The sequence below is a fragment of the Ammospiza caudacuta genome, chromosome 11, assembly GCF_027887145.1.
Source record: "Ammospiza caudacuta isolate bAmmCau1 chromosome 11, bAmmCau1.pri, whole genome shotgun sequence".
Taxonomy (NCBI): Eukaryota; Metazoa; Chordata; class Aves; order Passeriformes; family Passerellidae; genus Ammospiza; species Ammospiza caudacuta.
The window spans coordinates 16771924-16793028 of NC_080603.1; the positions used below are offsets into that span (position 1 = coordinate 16771924).

At 46.3% G+C, this 21105-nt stretch overlaps 1 protein-coding gene across 2 annotated transcripts in view; it reads right to left on the reverse strand.

The window, feature by feature from the left end:
- The window catches only part of CCDC50 (coiled-coil domain containing 50), a 43196-nt gene that overhangs the window by 19743 nt on the left and 2348 nt on the right, over positions 1-21105 (reverse strand). For both annotated transcript variants that reach the window (XM_058811939.1, XM_058811938.1), the window contains exons 2-3: positions 5044-5106; positions 3587-3716 (exon numbers count right to left, since the gene is read on the reverse strand). In XM_058811939.1, the coding sequence (XP_058667922.1) occupies positions 3587-3716; positions 5044-5106 (193 nt within the window). The remainder of the gene's footprint in view (positions 1-3586; positions 3717-5043; positions 5107-21105) is intronic.

Here is a 21105-nt window from a genome sequence, read left to right on the forward strand (position 1 = left end):
TCAATCCCCACAAGTGCAACTACTGAGAGGCAAGGCATAGGAAGAGAACAGCTGTGAGCAGCAGCAAGCAGAGCCTGCCTTATTAGAATACAATCATTTGAAGAATACACTGACAATGATCAGACAGGTGATGAAAACACTACCAAGAGTGGAAGACAAGCAAATAACTGAAGCACACTGAGATATGTCAAAGCTGTGCTATGTGGGCTGGAGCAACTAGTCTTAGGTTTGAGCAAGAATCTGGGCATAAATGACCTAGTGAATCTGGAGGCAAAGGACTGGGAGAGAACCTAGAACATGAGAAGAAGTTAAAACACTCAAGTGCAGACAAGCACGTTTTGTTGCAAAAACAAAAAATGTGGCATGGCTGGAGCAGCCTGTAGCACAACAGAACCTTCTTTTACAGAAAGTAAAGAAGAAGGAGAGAAGCAGAAGGGGTGGATATGTGGCAAGGATGGAGAGGAAGAACATTGAAACGACAGGGTTTTAGAGGACAGATGTCACTAAGGAACAGCTCATTTGTCATAGGCAACAAAAAGGTACACACAGCAGGAAGGAAAAGAAGATTTCTGTCAACAGTTCCTTGGGAGCAGACCTCTGGACTGGAGTTATCAATAGGTCAAACATTTCAGGACACAAGTTTCTTCATCCAGGTAATAAAACTTGGCAATTTTTGTGTGTGCCTGTGTGTGTTTCATTTGACTCTGGGGACAGATCTGTTCAAAGCCACAAGAGTTCACACAGTAGCAAATCTAGTTCTTGAACTTGCTTTTTAAAAAGAGACTTTGGCAAACCTGGCACCAGCAGAGAACCACAGCTCCCAGGAAAACAATATCTGAATAAGCAAATCCCAGGGAGCAGGCTGTCAGTGAGCCTGGTAGTGGATCCTTTACAACCCCAGGCTCTGAGGACATGAAACTAGGTAGAAAATAAGTTAGAAAGGTCAGACACATCAAGGCATTGCACGTCTCCATTTCCCCTGGCACCTGTGAGCAGAGCTAAGGTGCCAAGTTCATCAGCACAAACTGGCTTGCTAAATGCTTAAAATACATCCTATTGAAAACAAACAGGACAGAAAAACAACTAATCATCTTTCAGCGCCAAGGCAACAAGGTCATTGCCTCTCCTGCTGGTGTTACCAGAAAAGAACACTGAAGTATTGCAAACACAAAAGCATTTTCTTCTTTCTGATGACACATCTTGGAATACACCACATCAATTCCTAAGAACAACTGTTATAGAGGATTAGATTTGGAGGTTTATTGCTCAGCAGTAATTAAATACTGAGACTCGATTACTTAGTGAACATGAACTAATGTATTAACTTGTGTGAGCAGAAGAAAATAGGTTCAAGAGTTTGACAGCTCTTCCTGCCCTTCAGTTTCCTTAATGTGAGCTCAAGCACCAATCAGACCCCAAAAATCAGCCAGAGTAACATAAATATCAACATTCCTGAACATCCCACTCATGTGTCCTTCCCTCCTGGGCAGCCAGGAGTGCTAAGAAAGTTGGGAAAATTCTACATCAGTTTAGAAAAAAGAGAAAAAAACCTAAAAGTTTTGTGATCAGAAAGCTCCCTCCCATTCACAGTGACTGCAGATACTAGTTGTTGCCAGATGAGGAGAAAAAAAGGGATTGTGTAAGGGAACTGTTCAAAGGAACTGTTCACATCAGTGCAACAGAACTGAGAGCAAAACAGGGAAAGAACATATTTTCACACTATTTTATTTTAGTAATCTTGCTACTATGCTTAGCAGTGTGCAGGCTGCTCAGCTAGATGCAAGAGATGCTTTTAAAGAAGCATGAAAATCAGGTTTGATGCTTCCCTGAATTCTTAAAAAGATATGTTTCTATGCTCTCATTTATCTTCACAAAGTCCTTCTGAGAGAAATTAGAAAGCCAATAAATTTGAAGAGCTTTTTTGTTTCCTGTTTCTAAAGACGCCTTAGTTCCGCCCTCTTACTCCTCCCATCACCTTCTAGCTTCAAACTGTCCCACATGACACAGAAAGCATCAACAACAGGGATTATTTTGTTGCCAAAACACGCTACTCTTGGACAAGGAAGAGACAGTGGGAATGTACAAAGAATTAAGGAAGAAACAGATCCAACTACAAAAGGATACCTCCAACTTCTTTTACTATTCTTGCAGAAGAGCTCCTGCTCTCAGAAACAGAACTGCTGCTGACATAACGTTTTACATCAGCAGTTCTGCCTGTGCTTTGGCTCACAAAGTTCATAAATGCAATTTTAGAGTCCTACAACAAGAAAATTGTTTTCAGTTCCCAGCAAGTAACAAAGAAGAATCATATCTGCCATACAAAATCAATTTTTATGTTGTCATTTACTCACTCACATCTCTAATTGGTAATAAAGAAATAGAACTATTGAAAAAAAGCACAGACTTAGAGAGATACATATGTACACAAGGTCTGTCCCAGTGTGCTGGGAACATTGAGAACAGTGGCTGATCTGCCACGCCCCAGCTTCAAAGCTTTCACGAGCTGCTGCTTTGAAGCCAGTGCTGTATCTCCCACATCTGCAGCACAGAGCTCTTCTGCTCTGTCACTGGTCCTGCCAGATGAGCCATCCAGGCTCTGTGATCCACCCCCAACTGCACCTGGTGGGTGGCATTCCAGAACCCAACAACAGTCAGGAGGCAGCAAAGCTGCTGGGAGATGCATCCTGCCTTGCAGACCTTGTGTTTGCAGGGACCCCCATCCACCCACCTCTCATGAGTGGAATCTGGCTGAGCCCTGTCCCATGAACCATCTGTTACACCCAGTGCTCTGCAAGTTCACTCTGGACTGGAAAGCACAGTTTGTTTTGCCCTGTGCTGCCATGTTTCACTTCTACACCAGCTCCACAGCTGAGAGCCACGGTACACAGAGAGCCAAACCACAGACCACAGGGTTAAGATGTGGCGTGTGGGGACTGAGCAAACCTGCAGAGCAAACTGGATCAGTCATTAAACCCTCCCACAGTTACTGCAGCAGTCAGTGACTGCAAGAGAAGGCCTGTCCCCCAACACCCATCCCCATCAAGCCACCCTGGAGCAGCAATTCCCCTTCCCAGGTCATTTCATGCTGAATAGCTGCAAGCACACACAGGGGCTGTCAGTGCAGCAGGACACCAAAAGCATCACACCCAGCTCCTCAAAAGCATTCACCAGGCACAGGGCAAACACACCAATATCTGCAATTTCCACACCATAGAGACAGTCCCTGTAGCACTGGGTATTTCTGTGGCACAGTTCCTTCAGTCTCAAACTTCAGCCAGGGACAAGGTCAAAACAAGTGGCCAAGTTACCTCATTTTCACAACAAGCAGTAGAATGGGAAGGCTCCTTCTCATGGACAGGCAACAGTATCTAAGGCAGGATGGGCTCCAAGACCACCCCACTGCTCTTATTCCTCTGTGCCAGAAGCTGGTATCACTACTTTCACAGCAGCGGACAGGCAAAGAAAAAAAGATACAACAGCAGAAGGCTGATGAACCCCACATACTGTCAGCTCAAAGCAGCTGCTATTAGTGCTCTGACCAAATGGGACTAGCATTCCCATTCCAAGATCTCCAGCACAAACTCACAAGTCTTTTTGGTGTTTCTGGATTTGAGCACGGGCTTTCTTATCCTCCTCTTCCTGCAGCTGCTTGGCCATCTGCAAGTCATGTTGCACCAGACGATTACGCTGAACATTTGTGGCCAAGTGATGCTCAACTGGAAATAAACACAGACAAGAAGCCTCAAATCAGGGTGCAGAACTTCACTGAGTGAACAAGATAAACCCAGTGGGAGGGAGATTCCAGCCCAGAAAGGAAGACAGATCTTGGCAGGGAAACACCAAGCAATCTCTCCAAAGGTGGGAAAGTCCTGAACTGAAATTCTGCTAGCAGCTTGAGATTGCCTCTTTTCAGCACTGTGGGGGCTGTATACGGGTCTGATACCAAAACAAGTTCTGCGTATCTTAAACACATCCAGGTTTATAGGGAATGTTTTTTAGGCTTTGAATTTCATTCTCTGACCACAGAAAATCAACACAGACAAATGAAGTGGGTCTGGGAGGGACCACCAGAGGCCAGTGAGGATGAGCTGAACCTAAACCACTTATCATGGACACTTTTCTATTTTGTTTTCAATAACCTCTACAGAAGAAAACTTCTCTCACTCTCAGCAGAATCAGTTCCAAAAATCTCCCTACCTTTATATTTAGCAACAGAGCAACTTTGTGCTCCAGTGAGTCCTTTACCATACATGGATATTGCCTGCCAGAAAAAATGGCTACATGAGCTGCAGCCCAAAGCCCTCTTTAATTCAATGCTCTCAGGTTCCAGCACCAAGGGCATGAGCAGCTGCACCCTTGGTGGAGCAGCAGGAATGGCATTAGCACCTGGTACTGGCAGATACCAAATCCATGAGAAGCTGATTAGAGAGGCCACCACACCTGAAACTAAAACAAACATACCCAAACTAACAGATAAGCATGTAAAAAAAATTAATTAACAAAAAAAAAGCACCAGCCACTTTGCAGTTTCTGGCTGTCCTTTTTTTCCTCCTGTATAAACTCTTCTAGTGTACAGCTGCCCTACCTCAAAATGTCTGAAAAGGAAGGCTCCTTTCAAAAGGCAGACACTGGTAATTCTGAAATAAGTAAACAAACAGACTCTTCTGGTGGTACTTTAGGTCAGACTATAAAACTTGAAGCTTCCAAAATTGCTAGTCATTTCTAAAAACCTTGCACAGCAACAAAACCCCAAGTGCACTCCTACATGCAATTTTATCATAAACGGCACAAACAAACTCAACTCTAAAGGAGAGCTCAAAATTGAAATATAAAATGCAACTATCTCTGGGGTACAATGTGAGCTGGAGCAGAGTGAAGTGTAGTGCTACAGGATAGTGAAGACAGCAATAATAAAATGTATTCCATTAAAAGGAAAAAAATTGAATAAAAGCAGGAAGCATTTTTCTTAGCAAAATCAAATAAAGCCAGCTATCTGCTGGGACAAGCTTGCTTCAGTTTGCTCTGAAGATTGTTGCTACTTACTCTCTTGTTCCTGTAAATTATGGGCCAAGGTATGATCTTCCAGAATAGCGAAGTCTCGACAAACTGAACAGGGAAACAAAGTAAAGAGAATTAGCACCAGAAAAACCTAAATCAAACAAAAAAAGCATCAAACAGGCTATGGCAGCCAGGGGAGTATATGAACTTCTGACAGTTTCTACTTGCCAAGGTCTGGAATTGTGGTTTCCCCCCCCCCCCCCCCCCCCCCACCTCCTATCATCATGTCTATTTTTGTGTGCGTTTATTTCTTTGTCCTTGTTGGCATGAAATGCCTTCTCCACTCTCTCCTCAACCTCTAGTTCAAGAACAGAATAGTCCATGCTACCACTGGATCAGACCTTATGTACAAAGCTCTGCATTCCATTCCAACAGAATATATATTATATATATAATATATAATGCATTCTGCATTCCAGAATGTATATTATATATTTTTACCAATGCCCACACTGACTGCATTCAGCTAAAACCAAGGGCAGGCATTTGTGTTTACTGTGACTTTCTGTGCCAGGTTAAAGAGTCTGAGAATAGTATTTTCATGGCACAAAGGGCAGGTACACACTGGCACGTCTCCAAAGCTGAGCACACTGAGCTCCATGGCTCTCACTGCATTTCTCTCAAGGCATTTCTACCAGCTCAGGTATCATTTTCAGTTGTTTCTTGTAAGCTTCATTGACTAAAAGCAGATGCTGGATTTGCACCTAGAACCCAGATATGGGATCAGTCACAGCATTATGGGCAAGGATAACTACAGCTTCTCCAAAAGATGCTGAAAATGACCTTGAGACAAGTGAAATGGGAAACAGATGAACTGCCTTTGGCACCAGTTTAAAAGCAGCAGATTTTTGCCAATGCCTATCACTTTCCCACTTGAACTTTCAAAGGAATGCTCTACCTACACTGTAGAAAAACACCAGAGTATATTTTTAACTTGTTATGATAGGCAGTAGGGCAACAAAACACAAGCCACACATACTGGGACAGGGACAGACACACAGCATCAGGCTCAGCCTTTTGGTGGCAGGTTCACAGCAGCTTTTCTGTGAACCAAAGACAGACAGTGACCTGTCCCCCTGACTGCAGAATGGGGCCCCTTTTCACAGATCTCCCAGACCTGGGGTTTCTGCCCGCTTTGAGGGGAGTTTTAGGCAGTGGCACCAAAAAATACACTATAGAGGTCTGTCATTTATTTCTCCCTCAATGTGACAACCTAAGAAGCTTAACAGCACCCACAGAGGGGAATATCTCCCACTTGAAACACATCACAAAGCAGAGAACGACAAGATGCTTCTGAAGCCACAAAGGGAAGTACAAACTCCTCCTGCTGCACTCCACTGGCAAAACCTCTGGGGAAGACCAAGATTTCTCTTTAGCAGAGCACAGGCACAGCCTAAAAGATAAACTGAAAATAACCCCAAAACCCCCAGAATGTATCAAAAGTACAAGGGGAATTTATGAGGATCCTGTTTGTGAAAGGGTTCAGAGTCAGAAAAGATAAAATGTTTCCACTGCCACAAATGAAATTAGAAAGTAGCTGCATTTCCTAAACCACAATCCCACAAGCCTTCCCTTTTCTCACAGGTGCACATGCTCCACTAGAGAGGCATCAAGACATTACTCCACACCCAGGTGTCCTCACAAAATATCTGGAAGAGTTTCTAGTTGCCTGTACCAAGAAATCAGACAATGCTTTACCATATTCAATGGAGTTTTTGGTCCAGTCTGCATTGAAAGGTGTTTTAAGATGACAAAAACTCCTAACAGCCAGAGCAACACTTCAGGGAAGGACAGTGACACGCAGCAGGGTGGAGATGAGGACAAAGGTTACAGTTATATGATCCCACTTTAAGCATGAATAAATCTGGATGGTGTAATTAAGGTTTTGCTGTTGCTTTTTTTCATCACAACTTCTTTTAAAAAGGGCAAGATGATATGAAACTCAATAGCATTGGAATGCTTCCAGTGGCCATTTCTGTACAAAGAAAGAAACGTTGCCTTGAGCCACAGATCTGAAAAAGCCACAGCTGAGTCACAGGCAGCACTGCTATTCCCAGGTGACAAACACGGAGTGCCTGGTGGTCACCAACACCTGCTTTTTACAGGACAGGGCAAGGGAATCTTGCCCTAGAGACTAATTCTGTGATCCCTAATACTGCTTCAGCTTCCTAGAATGATTGTGGAACAACCACCTTCTGCTCACAAGAAACATCATCTGGCTTGCTGGAAGAACCATCCAGCACATCCAACTCAGAGGTTTGAGCCTTACCATGAGTTCAGAGCTGATCAAAGACACCTCAGCACAGAGCCAGTCTGCCCAAATCTAGGGCTGTTATTACTGCCAGGTATTCAAGAAGCAGCAGTTGCTCTTGACTGTTTAAAAACAAACAAACAAGAGAATGGTAGGATGGGAGGGAAGTGTTACTTTTAACTGCAAGAGGTCTCTGAGCAAGTCCTCAGCACAGCTGCCTGAACAGCTGGACCAGCAACACAAGGCATGCAGCACAGGAGCAAGGATGAACATTTCAGAGCTACACATTTTTTGCATAAGGATCACTGCTACAAGTAATGCTTTAAAAAGTACATCCTAGCCCTTCCCAAAGCCATCCTGCACAGGCTCACACACTGCTCTCATCCCTCTGGTATTCAAGAGCTCTGACTTGTCAGTCAGTCATGGTGCTGATGGTGCTGGCAGACCTTTGCTTCACCCTCCCCAGAGAGGCACTTGAGCCTAGGAGGACTTCAACTTTGTTTTTGTTTGTTTTTACTCATTCTACCCACACCAAACACACTTCTCTGTTTGCAAAAGTACACATTACAGAAACATCTTGGCACATGGGCAAGAAAGTGGGAGTGCCACGGTGGAACACTGCTCCTTGTCTTCTGACAGTCTTGCACTAACCCCAGAAAAGTCTCACCTCTATCACTGAGCTATATTCCTATGATACAGCAATGATTGTTTAACCATTTTGGACTGACAGACCACTAAAGACTTCCTAAAGAAAGCATGGGCTCAAAATAAAAAGGCAAAGTCCATACAGACTTGTGTTGCATAGACAGGCCTGCTTCTTCTAACTGCTCCTGCAGAGAAGTGCTGGAAGTAGTCCATGGGTGTCCAAACAAACTCCTCAAATTCTCACTCAGTTCTTACAGGCTATAGCTGAGAGCTGCTGGATGTCACAGACATGAAGCAGGGACAAAGGCTCCTGTTTAGGTTGGTTTGAAGCTCAGTGACTGGGCCAAGAAGCACATATAGGCCAGAGTACCCTGGTGCAACTTCCAACTCCTAGCCCAAAGCCACCTAGGCCCAGTGCCATCCCTAAGATGGCCACACAGCACCCAGACCTGGGGCTGTGCCCTGCCCCTGCCTGTCCCACATGCACACAACACTGACAAAGCAAGTGGGCATGCTGCCCTGGGATGAGCTACCAAGTTGCAGGGCTTGGACATGAATAAAGGGGCTGGGTCTTAAACCAGTGATATTGACCCACCAGCACAGAGAGAGGGAAGCTGGACAGTTACCAGTGATGTGCACACTGGAAACCTCTCAGTGTCTGGGTTCCCTGGTGCTCCCATCTCACAGAGGACAGACACAGCATGGAGCAGACTGGTGGGGCAGCAGAAAGCCTTGGGTTTGTTCACACATTTGGAATTATTTGAGCATTGCTGAAGAAGCCATTTGGCTGCACACACTCTGCTGTTACAAACCCAACCAGACAGCTTGAGCACACAGCCCTCTCTTTGTGCTGCTGTGGCTGCTGGCAGGGCAGGCAGCACAAGAAACCTTTCGTCAGTGTCAGAAACTTGGCTGGGCTGGCTGCCTCCAACCCATGTGAGCACATTATCCTCAAGTCCCATCAGCCTGAGAACAATGTGCTAAGGAAGATGAGAACATCCCATTAGGAACACAAGGAAGCACTGTCAGCCAGCCAGGTGGCAAAGGATGGGGACACCTGTACCTCCCTAGCAGATTTGGGGCTGATGGCAGTGCAGAACATTCCCTCACAATCAGACCCAGTACCCATGGCACCGAGCCAAGCATGACAGCAGCTGCAAGTGAGGCCAAGGAAACCAACCCTTGAAGAGTCACATCCAACAATGAGGCAACTATGAAATTACTGGAGATGTGGACAGGCCAGGCATGGTCTGAAATGAAGTTTCATCAGCACTAGTTCTCATTCCCTGCCCAGTCTCACCAGGGTACAGCACAATCATTACTAGGTTCTGTGTACACTGGGTTTGTGCTGAGAAATAGGATGGCCCCAAGGACAACAGACTCAATTCCTCCTCTCTGAGAGGCTTTGTATTTAAGGGAAAAGAAATCCATTTCCTTGCTTCCTAACTGTATGTCTAAAAAATGAAAGGTGAGATTAATATTACCTTCACTGTTGCAAATTAACTTCACTTCCCATCCCTGGGCCCCGGCTGGGAGCCACCAGGCAGTCAAACAAGCAGCAGGGGTGCAATGAGAGCAGCTACAATTGGCAAGTCCAGTGAAGCATGGAACATTCACAACAGGTTTACCAAGTCTGATTGAGCCAATCTACCTTGGCACAGCAGGGAGCAGACCAGAAAAACACTCTGGCACAACTGTCAATAAAGAAATGCCTGCCCAGGAATCCCAGTGGCTGCTATGGCCAGCAGTGGTGCCAGCTGGGGAGGATGAGGGCAGAAGCATCAACCTTAACAGTGATAGGATCCAAAATCCATGCATGGAAGAGGGAGCTCACTTGTCTTGAGGAATCCCTGAGAGCCTCTCTGCAATCTCCAAGCACAGGTATCCTCTGGTAGTTCTCACTGGAAATATGCTTTTTGTGTATTGGTGCATCTGAGGCTCCTGGAAACGTGGCTGCAGCCCTGCCTTTATGGCTGACATAAGAAAGTCCCTAGGTACAACAGCTCAGCAAAATTTCATTAAATAACCTCTTCCATTTTATATTCTGCCACCCATATAACTAACTTTCTCCAGCATTACCTCAGCTCCACAGCTCAGCATTTCTAACACCCCAAACTGTTTCAAACAGATGGAGATAACCACCAGAGAGGAGCAAAGACAGCCTTAGATGTTGCTAGTGATACTCAGGTGTGTGACAAAGAGGTAGGTAACACCCAGGAATGGGTGCTGTGGTGCACTGTCTCAACAAGAGGTCAGCCCCTGCTGGCTTGTCAAGCAAGGTTCACAGCAAAACACCCCCCTCACTCTGCCTGAAGTCTTACATCATGCTTTGACATCCAGCGTGGGTCCCAAGGGCCCCCTTGGTTCACGTGGCCCACGTAACGTGTCCAGGATCCATGCCAGTTCAATGACCCAGGGACCACAGATGCATGTTCCAAGCATTTCCTTTTGGGTCTTAAAAACCATCTCTTGCTTCCCCACCCCCTCCACTCCCAGCCTTTTCCCGACAGTCCTGTGTGCTGGGTAATTCACAAAATAAACTAGGTGTGAGTCATGCCTAGTTTAGAGCATCTGCAGCTCTTGAATTCTAATCTAAAGGACAGGAGGGAGAGGAAAGACAAAAGTAACATGAAAAAGCAGTATCATCAGCTAAAAATCAGTTTTAGGCCTACAGAGCTGATAAATTGATGGCAAGTATCAAATGCAGCCTTTTATAAGCCAGCAGTCTCAGGAGGATGCCTGAGTTCTGTATATTCCTGCAGATTAGAAAGCAAGTTGGGTTCTCTTAGAGACTCTTACCAGCAGGGACTGGTCAGGCCACTCCAAGCCAGATAAGCCATCAAAATTTGGGAATTATTTCCTTGAAACAAAGCCAACCTGACCAAGTAGCCAGCCAGCTGGAGGTGAAGGGCTGCCCTGAGGGCAGATAAAACCTGCAACTGGGATGTTTATTCCCAGCCCCAGCAGAGCTGCTCTGTGAGACACATGGCCTAGCCTCAACAATTCCCATTTCTGCCCTGCCTCTCCCATCACAGCAGGAGCTCCTGCTGCCACACAGGGGTGCTGACAGAGGCTGGCTACGACATGTCTGGCTGCTGCAGTTACACAGATGACATTCCTAGGGCCTTGCTCACCGGGCCTCATCATGCCAAGGAAATCAGAAAACCATGCAGGGAGAAGGTGGATCCCAGACAGAGAGCAGGTCTGGGCAGTCTGAAAAAGGGAACAATTTCTGCTCCTCAGCCACAGCACCAAAGCATCACACATAGCTGAGAGCTGTCAGGCAGCACAAGGAGACTGAGTGACTCTGTGGGGAACCAAACTGAGAGGTCTCAGCCTAATTCTCAAAAATGTAAACATGCAAAATAATAATAATTAAAAATAAATAAATCACCAAACCACTATGTTTTTTTACTAGCAGTCTTGGCCTGGAAGCTAAGAACATCTTGGGATTTGGGAAGGAGGTTATCCTCTCTGCTCTAAGCTAAATGCCTTGAGGTCAAGGCCATGAGATTTTTGTGCTCTGTCTGCACCACTCTCCAACATTAAGCTCTCACCTGCCTAACAGTGCTTTAAGAAGGAAGACTATGCATTTTGGAATCAAACCCTCAGAACTTCATTACATTTTTTTAACCTGCCTTAGGACAGAAATCATCAACATTCACAAAGTGCCTTCCCCGAGCTACTAGTTTGGCAATTTCACTTCTGTAAAGAAGCCTGCACACTGTACCATAGACCAGTCCCAAAGCTGAGAGAGTATCTGCTGAAGACCTCAAAGCAGAAGGTGATGTGTTTGCAGTGTAAACAGGAAGCTGGAGATACTCAAGATAGTGGAAAAATAGCACAAGGCACCTCAAAAGGTTATCCTTTGAGCAAGCCTCAGTCACAAAATATGATAAGATTTATCATTCTGCTTTTCTACAGAAGGCTTCCATGTTTTTCATCACTGGATAATTCCACCCTACCTGGTTTCATCTCCAATGTTTCTAAATAAGAGCAAGTCCTCTTATTCCCAAAGCTTAACAGAACCCATAGGTCAAAAATATGAAAAACAATCTCTTTGACTTCCAGAAGAAATGCTGAGTTGGTGCATTTCAATCACAAAACCCTAGAATAACTTAGGTTGAACAAAAACATTAAGTCATCAAGTACAACCACTGATCTGGCACTGCCAAGCTCACCACTAAAGCATGCCCCTTAGTGCCACATATACACATCTTTTTAGCATCTCCTCCAAAATACTTTCCTGTTTCAACCACTGGTCACTCTTATGCAAATGGTTTTTTTTAACATCCCATATAAACTTCCCCTGACAAAACTCATCTTGTTCCATCACTTGGTACTTGGAAGAAGAGGCTAATGGCCACCTGGCTGCAACCTTCTGCCAGGGACTTGTAGAGAGCAATAAGGTCAACCTTGAGTCCTCTTCTCCAGGCTAAACACCCCCAGCTCCTCAAGGACTTGTGCTCCAGACCTTCCCAGCTTCACTGCCCTTCTCTGGACTCATTCAGCAGCTCTGTCTGTGCTGTAGTGAGGGAACCAGAACTGAGCACAGGATTTGAGGTGTGGCCTCACCAGTGCCCAGAACAGGGTGACAGTCACTGGCCACACCACTACTGACCCAGGCCAGGATGGCACTGGCCTTCTTGGCCACCTGGGCACACACTGGCTCATGTTGAGCAGGCTACTGACCAGCACCCCCAGGTTCTTTTCCACTGGGCAGCTTTCCAGCCACTCTGTGCCAAGACTTTCAGATGTACCTAAAAATGGCATTGAGCCTTAAGAAGTAATGACATCCATGCTTTGAAAATTCACCCTTTTCAGCCATGTCCAGTTGGGTCCCCAGACACAGATTACCCTGAGTCACAAGAGCTGTCCAATACTTCCAAGTCCTACAGCCAACATTGCTGTTACAGCTTCTGCTTTCTATTGCAGGGGCTCAACACACGGAATATATTAACACTTTAAAGCAGAGAGCAGATAGATGATACGACATGTGTTAATGTCTGCAAGTCATTACCTGCCAGGCTCAGGTAACTCTCAGCTCTGTAGAAATTTCTTGATTGCTCCAGTGTCCATCTACCTGTCCAGGACTGCCTACACCCAAAAAACCACCAGTGAGCTCAGCCATTGCATTGTGGAGCCACCAGTAACACCCAGGTGGGTCTCTACTACAAAAACTTCAAGGTAGGGATGGCTTGGCTGGTTTGACACCACAGGCAAACAGCAGACCTCAGGCAGCCAAACCCTTCACTCACAACATCTGAGATTGTAACTGAGTCTGTGTATGGAAGAAGATAATCTCAACCATCAGTGAGAACAAAAGCTGTTTGTGTAGTTCATCCTGTCCAGCATTGGACACAGCCTCAGTTGACTCAGCTAATACCACATGTGCAAATGGAACAACCAACAATAAAGGCAGGGAGTTTTCCTAGAAGTCAGTTTTAACCACTACCTCCCAACCATGGACCACATCAAAACAAACAACACTTGAGTCCAACAGCTGTGCTTTACCCTTTACCCCAAAGGCAAACTACCATACACATCTCTGGAGAGCAGGGCTGGAGTTGCCTTCACCAGGAGAGGTCAAAATCTTTGGCCCATACAGGCCCCGTGAGCACCACTGCAGCTCTAAGACACACCTTTAGCTGTGCCCCATGGATCACACAATACCTCTTTTCTGGAAGGTTTTTTTTGTTTCTTTTGCAGACAGAATGTCATGGCACCTTTAAACCCAGCTTTAAACCCAACACCACTCATTTAAAATTGGTGTAGGGGAGGGGTAATAGAAAAAGTCTTTTATCAAGTGCAACTCAAAACAGCCACCCACTCGGAAAACTGCTGGGCCATGGAACTTGCATCTCAAGAGATTTGCACTGTAAGTACACTCCCTTACCCCACACCCATCTCCAATAGCAATCACTGGATTCTGTTGTTTTATCTATTTAATTCAGCTTTTATTTCAGCATTTTAACTAATTTTACACCACACAAAACTTTCAGAAGGACACATTGAGTTTCCCGGATAAGCAAAATTTCTGTTCTGTGACACACACTGTTTCCCACATAGGCAAAACTTTCATTCTCTGATGAATGCACAGCTAAACCCCTTGTTCAGTTCAGCAGTTTCTCTGCAGAGAGCTGGCAGGCCCACTTTGTGGTTCAGGATGGCTTTCAGGAGCCATGGCACCCTGGATTGCAGATATTTCGCCAGCATTTCTCAGCCCTCAGGCTGTGGTGAATAACCTCACACAGCAGCTCCAAAGAGGCAGCTGGGAGCAGAGATAATGCAAAGTGTCAGCTCTCACAGGGTTCTCCTCTAGCTTAATCCTGAAAGATAATGTAGATAAACACAAGGGAGACAGGATGCAAGAAGGGAGGTTTGAACACCCCTCTGGTACAGCTTCATGCCCTGACTCAGTTTAGTGACTGCATTACAAAAGGCTGACTGCTGGAAACCTCACACCCACACAGAAGCTGCCAAGTGCCAAAAAAAGGTTCAAGTTCCTCTCCAACCCCACAGTGTGCTTTTACATGACAGTGACCTGCAGTTGTACAGAGAAACAATAACCTCTGGAAAAAACAAGCAGAATAAAGAGTCCCCTGAGATGCCACCTTCTCTTCAGCCTTTGGACGACTAGAGCCAACCCTGAGACTGCTCCATGGCCTGTAGCTGCACCAGAGCGGCAGCTGAAAGGGCACACAACAGTGGCAGTGCACATTCAAACCAGCCAGGTTTTATTCCTCCAGATCAGATACTAAGAGAAGCAAAGCTCCAGCAGGATGGGCCTCTGAGTGTCGCAGACATTTCTCCACAGAAATCCTTTTCTTTCATATTTCTGTGTCTTTGGGAGCCAGAGGCCCCGAAGAGAAGGTAAACAATTGTTATCAGCTGCTGTGGAATGCAATAGGATTCACCTTGATTGGCTCATTTTCTATGTTTATAATTAAGAGCCAATCATCAGTTCAAGCCAGGGGACTGAGTCCTTGGCCACAACTTTGTTGTGGGTTCTTTTCTATCTCTTCTTAGCTTAGCTAGCTGCTCTGCAAACCTCTCTCTATATTCTTTTTAGTATAACTATAATGTATTATATCATATATTAATAAATTCAGCCTTCTGATCAAGATGCAAGATTCACCGTCTCTCTCTCACCAGCAGCGGCCCACTCAGGCCGCTGTAATACTCTGAGCAGCCTCCCAGCCTTGATGGAAACCCTGCCAGCTGCTGCAGTCGAAGCAGAAGGTATCTGAACTAAGCCTGCAGTCAGCTCCAATTCTTGCACAGATTCCTATCAGCTTCCTTTTCCCTAGAAAGGTGGCTGCTAGGATGCAAGCAAAGACTCCTGTCAGCCACCCGTTCAGCTGCTGCCAGCCCTGCAAAGCTGCTCTGCAAGAACAACTGTCCTCTACCCAACCAAGGTTGTTGGTTTGTTTCAAAACCCTTTTCCTTTGCTCCACAAGCTCCTCACGGGGACTCTCCCCCCTTGCTTCCTGTGTTTAAGTTCTCCAGGTTTATTAGTCAGCTCTGGGGAACACAAAGTACCAAAGCTGGCCCCAGATCAGTCAAAATTCCACATCCATCTACAAGTCACAAATCAGTAAAGCTACAGCACTAACAATACATGTTCCCTTTCCTGTCACAACCTTGAGTTGGCACACAGCCCTAAGTGCAACTACAGATTTACAACACTGGCATACAAGGGTAAGAATAAGTCTCTGGCTTCTGAGACCAGAAGGACAGGGAGGCAGAGCTCCCTGCATCATTTTGAAACAAACTGCTTTGTGGTATCTGAGCCCACAGTTCATATACATTGCAAAGCATGAGGAAGAAGCAGGCTGGCAGCCTTTTCTCCTTTCCGAAAGCACTAAATGAGCTCCAGGTCAGTAAAGGTAATTTTTTTTTTTGCTTTGGGAACAATATCACCTTCAGGTGATATTGCATACTCTCAGCTTCTTAAAAACGAGAAAAAGTAAAAAAAAAGAACAGTTAAATCAGGACCAAGTTAAGTTCACCTGTTACACAGCCAGAATTGATGCTGTGTGCAATGCCAGCTGCCTGGAATACCAGCTAACTGAGCAGTGAGCTGGAGACAAACCTGCTTTTTCCACCTTGCCTCGGGGATGTGTGGAATCCAGGCAGGGCTGTGCAGCCCTAGCCAAGGACTCAGTCCTTCCAGCACTGCAATTAAGGTCAGGAGAGCTCAGCCTCTTCCCAACCAACTTCCTCTGGAAACCTGGCGCCAGGCAGATGGCTTGCAGGAGAGCACAGCCCTGAGAACAGCAGAGCTCTGCCTGCCATGAAAACACCCTGGTGTTTGGAAAGCCAACACCCTGGTGCCTTGGAAGATTCCCAGGCCTGCTCCGTGCTGTGCTCCACCACCTCACCTCAGCAGCACTGCCAAAGGCTCCACGAGCTGCTGCTGAATTTAGGTCATAAATCCTTCCCATGCCACCAGCCAGCACCTCAATAACAAAACTAATACCAGAGCAGAAGGAGAGGCCATTTCTTTGCACCAGGATGCTACAAGTAATGCTTGCTGTAACCAGAACAGAGAGATATAATAAGCTGCTTTTGCAGTGCAAAGTCATTGTGCTGTGCAGAGCTTTCCATCCACACCAGGGGAGGCTTCCCTGAGCCAGACCAGCATTACCCCAACCATGTGCCAAGTCAGTGGCAACAGTCCCTCTGTGAGGAGCATTTCCAGCCAGAGCACACTCCAGCCTCTTGTCCTGTCTGGATGTAAAGAGCCAATGCTACACATATAATGCAGAAAGGAATTAAAAACCCTGCCTTCTCACTGCCAGGAAATACTCCTGTTTGCATAAACTTTCTTCCTCCCTTCTGCCCCATTACTTCTCATGTCACTCCTGTCATTGTCCTTATGGAATGTCTGTGTCTCAGTGTTTCAAATATTTCCTCACTTATGCCCTTTTCCCCTTTGTCATCACTTACTGAACACCACACACCGAGCCCACATAACATTTCTGCTGAGAGCTGACTCCTCTGGTGACCAAGTTCTGGTTCAGCAAAAGGGCTCAGGAAAGGATGAACAAAAATGCACACAGGCACTCAGTTTCACTGCACATGGCTTGTCACACCTCTTTTGAAAAGGGAAGTGAAGAAAAGTGACTCACTCACAAACCCACTTTGACTTTCTGTCCTGAAGAGCACATAATGCAGGGTAGAGCTACCAAGTGCACTCAAACCAAGCCAAGCCAGGCTGAAGACAAAAAGATCTCCCTATTTTGGTTTGGCTGACAGAGCATTGTGGCGGTGACATCGTGGGTTGGTGTGCAATTAAAATAACCATCAGCTGAGCTTCAGGAGCCTGACACAAAATAATTGGGCAGGTGCAGATGGGCTGTGCTAGGCTCTGAGCAAGCTTTCATCTACACCTTTCTCCCCAGCAAGAGTAACAGTTCTGGCACTTCTGGTTTAATTCACAGGGTGCCTGGGGTTACAGGGTAAATTTTATGAGCACTAAGGCATGAATGATCCTCTTTACTCAAGGTAAGGTTCACAACAGGACTGCCTTGCATCCTTTACGCTGCCAGCCTGATGCTGCACCTTCCTGTTCTCTTCCCAGCCCAGCTAAAACATCCATCCCTGCAGCCATACAGTGTCAAGGCCACACAACACTCACTCGGTGAGCTATGTGGTATCTTCTCAAGTACTGAGAAAGAAAACAGCAGGAAGGCTCCAATTTCTACTTCTCAAAAAAGCAGTATAAATTAAGTGTCAAGGGACTTTCACAAAGTCCTATACACGTTCTGTGGAAAAGCCAGTGCTGTAAGGTGAACAGAGAGCATCGCTGACACACATCAGCCTCCAGGGAGACTGCAGCTTTCCTGGTGGAAATGTCCAGCAAACATGCCCTTTGCTCCCTGCAATGCAGCCAACCAGCAGTGAAGAGCAGCTGTCCGTATCACCTTCTGGGAGAACAGCTGAAGGTCAAGCCAGCAGGGTGTGTCATGCCAGAAAATGGACCTAAAGCAAGTTTTAAGGCAATTTCACCAACAGACCAACCTCCTCCCTCAGCCCTTCAGCCTTCAAAGCAGCACTACACAGGAGCAGCAGTGAAGGAGCAGGGAGCCAGCCAGCTGGGGACATTCTGGAAAGGGGAGAGGGAAGCAGGCAGGGAACTTGTCACTTTGTCCTATAAATCAGCACATTCATTTGAACTGGATGACTCTGAGCAAGAAAAAGAAAGCTTATTTCAGCAAAACAGAAGTTTCACACAGCTCCAAGGCACATCCCATTGTTTTTCTGAGTGGTGTTTTTCAAGCACCAGAGAGAGCAGAACTGGCCTTTCCTGCTCCTTGCAGCAGCCATCTCCAACTCCTGCCTGGCACCCTCTGACGTTTCCCATGGCCACAGGAAATAGAAGACTAAACAGAGCCCATGGTGACCATAAACACACTGCTCAGTTGGGAGCATTCCCCAGAGGCCAGCAATGGGCAATGGACGAAGTCACGATGTCATATCCTAAACGGGAGAAAACCCCCGCTGCAATCCCTGTGTCCCCAGGAATCAGTGCAAAAATAGGCTGTGCCCCTCTTACCCCCATCCAAAAATCTGTCAGGAGCCAAGGAAACATCTCTGCAAAAAGCATCAATGGGACACTTGGGGTGTCTTTCTGCCAAAGCTTTTCGAGCAATTTTTGCCTCAGCAGAACCTCCCCAGCAGTTCACAGCAGACAAGTGTTAAGGATTTGGGGATGGGAGGAGGCAGACCTGCTTGTTCAGCTGCCTTTCAGAGCCAAGAGCATGAAATATGCTAATCCTGCCTACCTCTGCCAAGCACTGCAGACCCAGAACCACTGAATGCAAAAGAAAACTTTCGCCCATCTTCAACCAGAAGTGAAATGAGTGCCACAGCCTCAGCTACAGAACTCATGCATGCTGGAAAAACAGATCTCCTGTTACCCAGAAGAGCTGGATGTGAGCCAGTGACCTGTGTCTACATCCCATCACTCTCCACCTCCCCACTGCCCTCAAGCCATCCATCTTGCCTGAATTTCTCAGAGCCCTTAAACCATAAAGGAAGTCACAAAGCAGAAAACCATGATGCTGCAAGGAAAGATCCCAGCTGGAGCCAAAGGGCATCGGGCAGGTGGCTTCACAATGACCCGGCTGACCCTCAGCTGCTCTCAAAATTGTTGCCCTGATTATACTAATCCAGTTAAAGGCCAATGCTTCCTTCAGATGAATACAGCTGACAGCTCATCCCTCAAAACCATTCCCCTGAAAAACCCCTAAGCAGAATCTTTCCTCATCAGACACCGTGCCAGCCATTCACACTTCCTCAATCCTCTTCCACCTCTGACAGACATCAAATTTCTCCTGTCCACTCTCATGTTGCTGAGCACAGACAGGCACCAAAGGCCTCATTATAAGCCAATAACCTCAGTCTGCACCATGGAAGCCTGACACATTGCACCTCAGACCTCATCCCCCTCCCCAGTCACTGGGAGGATCAGTAGCCAGGAGGTTTTTATTGCAGGAGCCTCAGCAGAGGTCATGTTAAGCTGCAGAGGTCAGCAGAAAGGTCTGTAGCTGGGAGGAAGAGGAAGACTGATGCTAACAGCAAACTTTTATTCAATTTATGCTAAGGCAAAAGAGAGCCAGCCAGACTGCCTGGCCCAGAGAACACCGTGCCAGGACAGAAAATATTCAAGCTCTTCCTGTTTCCCCAAGGACACAGTCAGAGCTGTATCTTTTACTACCACGTTTTGGATACTGGCCTCTCAGGCAGCAGATTACAACCAGCAGCATTTGAATGTACAGCTCCCGAAAGTCAAATCAGGTGTTGAACAAAGAGTAGGAAGCAGTGTGAGCATTGTTGTATCTCTCCATGCACAGGTGCCACAATCAGCCCTTGCCAAGGCTGGAGTGTCAGACAGGAATGGCAGGGTCAGTTGTAATCATCAGCCCAGACATACCACCCTTGCATTTCCTTACAGTACTACTAAAAATAAAATTCAATAAAAACACTTCACCCACTGAAAATTTCCACAGTTCTCCAGAGCGGCACACTACTGGGACAGAGTTTAGAGTCCTCCCCCATCCCACCTCTCCCTTTTCTCTCCTCACAGAGAATTCAAACTAGCAGGAAGATGAGGAGCCCCTGAGAGAATGCCCAGACCTGGGTTTTTTCTGCTGCTGCCAACAACTGATGACTCTTGGAGACAGCAATGAATGAAGGACTGAGCCTCAGCCTGAGCAGGCAGGCATTCCCTTCACAAAGATGGTGCCTCAGACCTTTGGAAAGGCAACAGCAGACAGGACCAGAGGTACCTCCTCCAGAGAGGGGTATGGTTTGCACAGCTCCTAAACACCTCCCCTGCAGCTCAGCCCGCCTGCATGCAGCCAGAAACACCTCTCAAGTCCAAGGGCTCACCCACAGCAGGCAGCCAAAGAGGGTGGAGCCCTTCCCAAACACAGCTCCTAGGAATGCATCAGGTCACAAGAGATGAGAGGCAGTTAGAGATCAAACAGGGCCCAAGACAGTTTTATTTGCTTTATTAGTAGCTAATCAAAATAATGTTTCTAGGATGTTTTTATCACCAAAAGGGTCACAAATGAGACCTCTGGTAAAAAAGATCTACACACACAAAGCTGAGCAATCTCCTGAGGTAGGTCAAAAGAGTAAACAGCAAAGGCTGCTTTGTGAAAAGCAAATATATCACAGACACTTGGGAGATGAACAGAAATGCAGGCAGAGAAGCACAGGCCACAGACTGCAACTAACACCAAAACAAATAACTTACACGAGGTTTACTGACCACAGAGGTCAGATCCACTCTACTACTCACAGAAAAATGGGTCTGTAACACCAGGCTGCAGCAGCAAGGTGTAGTTCATACTAGGAAAAATGTGTTTTGAGGGTGTATTTTACACCAGTAAAGCCCTGCCCACAAAATAAACTGGACCAGCTGAAGTGGTTTTCACCAGCAAAATGCCATCCACATCAGGCCTTGAGCTGATGTAAATGCTTTTAGAGATAAAAGAGGAAAGTAAACATAGGAAGCAAGACCTCCTGCAGCACCTAGCTACAGTTATCAGATCTTCACTGCCATTGCTGCACTGAAATGATCCCACTTTCAGAAGAGCTTTTGAGATCACTCCAGAAGAGGAGGATGATGCTGTCTT